This window comes from Alexandromys fortis, unplaced genomic scaffold (genome assembly GCF_014885135.2).
Source record: "Alexandromys fortis isolate MF-2015 unplaced genomic scaffold, M_Fortis_MF-2015_v1.1 scaffold_8_9099976_23576923, whole genome shotgun sequence".
NCBI classification, from domain to species: domain Eukaryota; kingdom Metazoa; phylum Chordata; class Mammalia; order Rodentia; family Cricetidae; genus Alexandromys; species Alexandromys fortis.
Window position 1 is genome coordinate 12,285,610 of NW_026067899.1, and position 7,813 is coordinate 12,293,422.

General features: G+C 41.9%; 1 protein-coding gene across 2 annotated transcripts in view; it reads right to left on the minus strand.

The window, feature by feature from the left end:
• Positions 1–4,781: 4,781 nt before the first annotated feature.
• Positions 4,782–7,813, minus strand: part of Upp2 (uridine phosphorylase 2) — a 35,632-nt gene continuing 32,600 nt past the window's right edge. For both annotated transcript variants that reach the window (XM_050121403.1, XM_050121413.1), the window contains exon 7: positions 4,782–6,150. In XM_050121403.1, the coding sequence (XP_049977360.1) occupies positions 5,999–6,150 (152 nt within the window). In that variant the 3' untranslated portion in view covers positions 4,782–5,998. The remainder of the gene's footprint in view (positions 6,151–7,813) is intronic.

The following is a 7,813-nucleotide window of genomic DNA, read 5'->3' on the forward strand; positions in this document are numbered from 1 at the left end:
GGCTGGTGCGGGGAAATTTCATTTTAAACCTGAAGTCTTTGATCCTGTAGAAACAGTCTCCGGTGCCTTTCTTCTTCTGTTTTCTCCAGTGAGCCATTTAGATTTAATCATCGCCTCTGATAGCTACTGATGTGTGAGTCAAATCGTCTCACAGAACTCCCGACGCTGATGAATTGCGCCTTGAAAAATGACTTTGGGCAGATAACATTAGATTAAGCCAGGACGCTGGGGCTGGCTGATGCGAGGCTGAAGGCTCTTTGCAGCGATCTTGCTAGGTCAGAAGTAGAAATTAGTCCACTCCCCCTGCTAGGAACTGGACTGTTTGTTCTGATTCCCTCCACCCCCACCCCAAGCAACCTTCTCAGAGTCATTTGCCAACCCCGAGGTGTGAAAATCAGGACACTAACATGAAATTTCTCCCTAATATGGGTTCAGTTAGTGGTTAGTGTGATAAAAAAAAAAAACCAAACAGATTGAATCTTTTACTCATAGCAATATATATTTCCATTGTGTGTATTTGTATAAGGCATTTACCATCCAAACCGTATGGTTTGGACATTCATGTTCATCTTCAACCATCAGCACCACCTCTAGAACACATCTATCATTTCAAATTGAAAAAATATATATTTGTTCAACTAGAATTCCGTCTTTATCTTTCCCTCAGGCCCTGACACCACCATTCTACCTCCCTTTCCTCTGAATTTGATTGCTCTAGGAATTCCATGTATCAACAGACTCAGAACATTTTTTCATCTTTTGGTGACTGGCTTGTTTCACTTAACGCAATGCCCTAGAGGTCCAGTCGTGTTACAGCATGCACCAGATTTTCACTTTTTCCTGGGCCGCGTGTTATACACACATCTTTTGACAATCTAGTTTTGTATTAGCCAAACTGTCACCCAGACTTTTCATCCCATCCCTGCTGACGTCATCCCTGGCATCTCTCACTCTGAAGCCCTTTATGCGTTGGCCAGTCCAGCTCCATCACCTATGAGCTCTTCTGAGCTTTTCAGCAAAAGGAGACTTTGGGAATGAATCATCTTCACATGGAAAAAAAAAATTTTATCTGATATATAAAAACTGACTTAATTTTAAAGACATTTTAAAAAAATTATTTATTGTGAATACAGCATTCTGCCTGTATATATCCCTACAAGGCAGAGAAAGGCATCAGATCTTATTATAGATGGTTGTAGGCCACCATGTGGTTGTCAGGAATTGAACTAGGGACTTCTGGAAGAACTGCCTCTTCCAGAGTCATCTCTCCAGCCCCCAAAACTGACTTATAAACTGAAAATTTGAAGGCATTTGCCTTGTCGTATGTGTGTGTGTGTGTGTGTACATGTACTAATGCAATTACAGCAACAATAATGAACTTGGAGGTCTCACCATTATGATGTGTTGCAGGTGGCCCAGTCTTAGTCCCCTGAACTCGGGCATTTTTTCTTTGCTGCAGGTCCCTATCTCGCTCTCATTCTCCTTCTCTTGACAGAGCTCTGACAGCGCCTACTACACAACTGTCAGTGACCTTTTTGTCTACACAGTAAACACAATCTCCTTGTCTTAGTTTATGGAGCACAGAACGCAAATTGCCTGCCCAGATCCATCCAGGAAGGCTTCTTTATATTAGCCCTGGTCTCTTTCCTGTTTCCCGCTTGCCATCTGCTGAAAGCATCGTACACTGAGTTCTCACCAAAATTCCACCTGAAGTAAAGTTTGCCTCAGACGTCCGTCGTGTCCAGGAAGCGCTCTCGCATCTCCCTACTGTACATGGTGACCCCTTTCGTTGACCCCCCTCACCACATATTTGTTTCTATTTCTCCTTTGGAGTCTGTGTTATTTTTCTCTGAATGGCAGTGACCTGCAGGTCATTTTGGTCCTTCACGTATACGAGGCTGTGAGTTGCTAAGGAAGCGACCGTCTTGCTCTCTCACGACACCTAACCTCATGACCTACGTGAAATGGGTTCCTTATAAATGTGTTTGTTTGTTCTGCCCATGGCTTGCTTGGAGTCCAAGCCCTGGAATCCCTAGGACAATCATAGAAACTGTCCTATTTGGCACGAGCCTTCTGGGATCTCAGTGGAAAGAAGGCGGATGGATAGCCCTGGCAGCAGACCCACCCGCGAGGTGCAGGGAGCAGGTCTGGGTAGGTGGACGCTGCTCACTGCTGACCATTTACCCAAAGCGAGCCCTGACTAACAGTCCTTTTGCCTTTATTTTTATCAGTCTTTCTGTGGGTTGTAATGTCGGTGGCGGGGTGTGAGATGGGCGTAGAATGTAACTTCAAAGAGGCTTTTCTTTTAGGTGAAAAATGTGACTTTTGAAATACAAAGCATAACCTATATTTTTAAAGATCTGTTCTTTCTGGTCTAATGGGCGATGGGGCAAAATTGGAGGACTTGGATAATTTTTATAATTTTTGGATAATTTTTATGACTTCAAAATGTTGACACTTAGGTTCTCATAGAAGACAACATGCTTCCTTAGAAAATTTAAATTCTGAAAGAATTAAAAAACGAGAACAACCCTAAATTACTACCTTGGCAGGGTAATTCTAGACCAATCTTCCACAACATGTGTGATACTTGTTTCAAGGTTTGTTCATCTAATGAATTTTAAAACAACTTTATGCTCATAAGATATCATTAATATCACATTTAATGTTTCAGAAGTCAAAGCGTTTAAATGGTGGGGTCTGTTCTCAAGGGAAAATTGCTATGCTCAGTTTGTAGAAAAATAAATGTTAAATTGATTCTCCCTTGAATGACACCAGTTGGGAGGAGTACAGCAGAAGCGGGGACATCACTAGGGAGTGAGTAATGAAGCAGATTGCAAATCATAGATTTTTCCAGATACTCATTTTAGGAGACGCGCTGATGAGGATCCTAGTATTATTTTAAGATTCTTAAAAGATGGAGAAAGTCCTAAAGGACCGAAGGATATCTGGGTGTGTATACACATATGTGTGTATATGCATACAAACATAAATATCATCTTTAAAGGGAACCTGAGCAGCAAGATTAGTTTGTTTAGCTCTAAATCAGATATCAGGATTGTAGGCCAGATCTTCAGACTCCTTATTGTGTGTCCAGAGGCATGCTGGATCCTGCGGAGGAACAGTGTGGCTTTATAAAACTCGGTATGTGTTGAACAAATTTAATCTCCTTCCATGACAAAAGACAGGACCTGATGGCTTGAAGGCAAGCAATGAGGTCCATGTATCTTTCACTCAAGTTTTTATTTCTACCCCACATGGGATGCCTGTTAGCAAAATAAGCCAAACACCATCCTTCTAAAGCTTCAGTCCTTGTAGAGATTATGAGACTTATTAAATGCAGGTATATATTCCTAGAGAAAGGGTTATCTCTTAAGGTTTAGAACCATTGACTTAAAGATATATTTGATTATTAGATTGTTAGTATATTATGAACAGACAATAATACACATGTATGCTTAATCCATCCAGCCTTCCTGGGTACAGTCAGTGTTTATAATAGAAAATGATTAAGATACTATTCCTGGCATTGAGGAGTTGCTCTTCTAGGCAACGACTCCTGTGGAGAATGGGCCAAAGGAATTTAATAATAGTTCAGCTGGAGGGGCACCTGCAGGATACATTCTTCTAAATCAATGGCTGTCTTGCCCTGCTATCCTTTACCACAGACCTGCCTAGGCCTACTCTCAATGAGGCCTATTGAGTGTGTGTGAAGTGAGGCCTCAGGCAGTGTTCTTGAAGGGCTTTCTTGGCAACACGAATATGCCCCAGTGTTGAGAACCACAAGACAGTGTCCTGGAGAAGATCAACTGATGCCCACAGCCTGCTCAGTACAGTGAGAGTTTTTAAAGCTAGGGCTCTGCCAGAAACACAGTCCTCTTTTGACAAACATTCATTTGTAAACCCAGTACTGACAAGCATTGCCTTAGGTGCTCAGAGACAGCGCAGTCATTAAAGCAGACATAGTCTTTGCCCTCAGGAGTCTTACTGTCTAGGCCTTTAAGGATTCATTAAACAGCGACCCAAATCGTGGCAAAATCTCAAGCTATGATGCATGTTTTTGAAGTAGTAGAGGGTGCTGTGGGAAGCAAGGCTGCATGGGCTTGACTGGAGGGAGCCTCAGGAGGAAGGGAACATTGAGTTCGAACAGGAGTTGAAGTAGGGCCTATGTGCTGTGAGCACTGAACTGAACTTTTAGAACAGAGGTGTGGCTACTGAGAGCAAGACCCTGGCAAAGGTCTACAAGACAGAAAGTGGTATCCAGGAGTGGGGGAGTGGGGAGTTGGAAAGCTGGCCAGATCAAGGAATGATGAAGGAGAGTTAGTCAATTCATCCGACTCCTTAACTATTGGAACAACCAACAAAGGGAGGCCGACTTCTCAAAGTAGTAGTGGCCAGATACTATTTGCTGACACAGGAGCTACTGGCAAGGAGAACATTAGCACACTCTTGGTCAGGATGTGACAGGAAGATTAGGTGGGAACTCTCTCATTCATCTCTTTCTCTGAATCTCCCCTTCTCACAGCAAGGCAGGAAGCAAACTAGATTTTCAAGGGCAGCCAGATAAAAGTTCAACCCAAAAGCTCATTGAACTGCTTTGAAGTGGTTTTCACTTAACGAAATAGGAAAGAAAGGAAAACTCCGGCAAGCGAGGTGACGCTCTCCTGCCTCGCCCTTCGCTTTTGTAGTTCAGATGTTTGTGTTTGATGGTCAATTACTGGGAGACCTGGAAAGTTGCACTCCAAGCATTTCTGCTTCCAAAAAGAAGTTCGCAACCAAAACACCTTGTAGAGGTTCCTTTATTACTGCTGCTTAAAAGAGAAATCCATTTCTGTCACAGGCACAGGCTGGTTCAGACTCAGCAAGCCAGGAGCCTGCCGATTCCAGCCGGGAATCTTGCTGTGTGTGGTCCTGGATCCAAACACTCTGCAGCATGGTAGAAGCCAAGCTTTATTTGTTCCACAACCATATAAATATAAATACACAACATTACGTATTATACAAATTCGCAAGGAATCCTTCACTGTTATCCCATCCAGTCTCTCCAGTTCCTAATGTTCATAAGGACCTTCAAGGTGAGATCCCTGTGTAACGTCCTGCTGCTTGTTGCCTCTCGGGGTCAACCAGGGGAGGTGTACGCGCAGGCTCAGAGCAAATCCTGCCGCAAAGTTACGCGGAGGGATTTGTTCGCCATCTTGATTTCGGGTTTAAATTTAGTTAACTCTTTCTTCAGTTCTTATTGAAACAACAACATCAATAAATACAGCTTTCTCATGACATATTTCCTTACAGGAAAAAAAAAATAAAGTTTGCTCAAAGGCAATTTAGTCACTTCTGATTTCTGAAGCAAAAAGGTCTTTGCATTACTGAGGGTTTCATTTAAAAAAAAAAGTGTGATCTCAAGCCATTACAATCTGTGAAAATCACAAATAGAGACATTGAAAAATGTCTAATTCCATTCTGTGTGCACTGAAATCGTGCACGGATAGAAAAAAATAAAGGCATGGCCATATTTCCCTGAGGATAATTCTTCCATGCAGACCAATATTACAATGACACATTTTTGTAAATATTTTGAATGTGCACAATTGATTTTTGTCACTTGTCCAACACCTCGAAGTGCTGACAACATCCTAACACACGCTTCTGGATCTGCTTCAGCGAGCAACTGGCAACCATCTACAAATGGCTGCTCTGTTTTGATGTACGCTTAATTAATGCTGCATATGAAGCTCCAAATGGCACAATTCATGAGTTTAAAATATTAATTCTTAGGCTGCTTTGGTTAACTGGTTCTAAAATGGAAATTGAACTTTATTTCACATGGTTATTAAATTCTCTTACAATAAGTCCAACTTTAAGATAAAGGGATTCATAAAAATCTTTTCTGATTTTAGTCCAAGGATGGGAATTACATAAGGATGTTATAGACAATACTACATGGCTTCAGCATTGCAACTGTATCTACCAACTCACAGGGGATGGGTGGGATTCTGAGTTATGACATCTGGCCACAAAGTCCAAGCTGTTTTTTGATGAAATTCGAGATTAGCCGCTGTGGCCGCTGCTGGTACTCCACCAGGACATCGTGGGACAAATTGATCTGGTCACTCTCGAGTCTGTCAAGAAGTGTCACACAGACCACGGCAGCTAGGAAAGCAAGTCACATGGTTAGTGATGCAAACAAGCTCATCTGTTCTATAGGATACTAGCCTAAAATGCTGGCATTCACAACATATACATTTTAAATTGGGATCAGTGCTGAGCCCTTAGGATTGACAATGGTGGCAGTAACCTTAGTCAGCATCTAAAAGTGCATTTCTGCAAAGGGGGTCAATTCTATGGACATGGGCAGCCTGTGCCAGCACAAAAATAGAGCTGGGTAATATCCATTTCTTGACTCGCTGCTTCGGGAGTCACTGGAGTATAGGAATTTAAGAAGAAGTATACTATAATCACAAGAGCTCATGCTATCTTTTAAATTTTTACTTTTCACTGATAAATGATATCCCTATATATTTAGAGATACAGTGAAATATTTCAATAGAGATATGCATTATAGAAAGACATAATCAATCTCACTAACATATGCATCCTTTCACATTCTTATTTTTCATAATAACAACTGAAAATTACTCCATTAGATATTTAGACATATGCATAATTAGCAACAATACTCACAATGCTCATTAAAACATTAACATTTATTCCTCCATCTAGCTGCAACCTTGTACCCTTTGGCCAACATGTCCACACTTCCCACCCTACCCCCTTCCACTCCCCTGCCTCAAGTAACCACGATTGTAATCTCTACTACCAGGGGTGTTTTTGATTGCACACATGAATGAGACTGTGCAGGTTCACTTTCCATCCCGGACTTATTTCACTTAGCGCGGTGTCTGCGGTGTTCATCTGTGCTGCCCCAAACCCCCAAATCTCCTTCCTTATAAGACAGACATGTTCTGTTTTATGTGCGTTTATGTGTATTTTTCCATCCAGTTATCCCTGGTGATCCCTTTGGTTGTTTTTGTTATGGTGGCTGTTGCTGGTGACGCAGCAGTGAACACTGGCGGTAGCATCTCTCCCACATACTGGTTTTAGTTCTTTAACTTAGACATTCAGTGGTAAGATTGTCAGCTATTGTGGTGGGTCTGTTTTTAGTCTGCAAGACCTTGATGCAGTTTCCCACGATGGAGGTTCTCCTTCATATCTCCATCGCCAGCATACTAGGGTCCCTTTATTTTTAACCTCCTCACTAGCGCTTGTAATTGTTTCCCTTCCCATAGTCATTGGGGCGGGTGATCAATGATCATTGGGCTACTTGCTTCCCTGCTATTAAATTGTATGAATTTTTTTGGGTATTTGTGTTATGAACATCTTATTATTCACCTTGCAAATATTTTCCAATCCGTGTGTCCTTTCGTTTGGTTTATTTCTTGTTGCATTCAGTCATTATGACCCCATAATTCAGGTATCCATGTCATGAATGAGGTAACAATTTGTTCCCTTAGACGATTAAATGAAGGCTTAGAAAAGGTAAACAAATGGCCCATTATGATGCAACTGCTAAGGAAGTAGCCAGTTAAACACAGCTGCATCCATTTCTCTCCAGTACATGGTGAACTGTTCCGATTTGCCCCGGCCTACCCATCAAAATGATGCTCACAATTGAGTCAAGAGCAATGAAAATAGTCAACTGGAGAAGAGCTGAATAGTTCACCGCCTAGGGCCATGTTTACTGGAAACTCACTTGGTTGTAAAGCAACTTGGCTAAACAGGTGACCAAAGTGGGAGAGTTAACGACATATTCCCC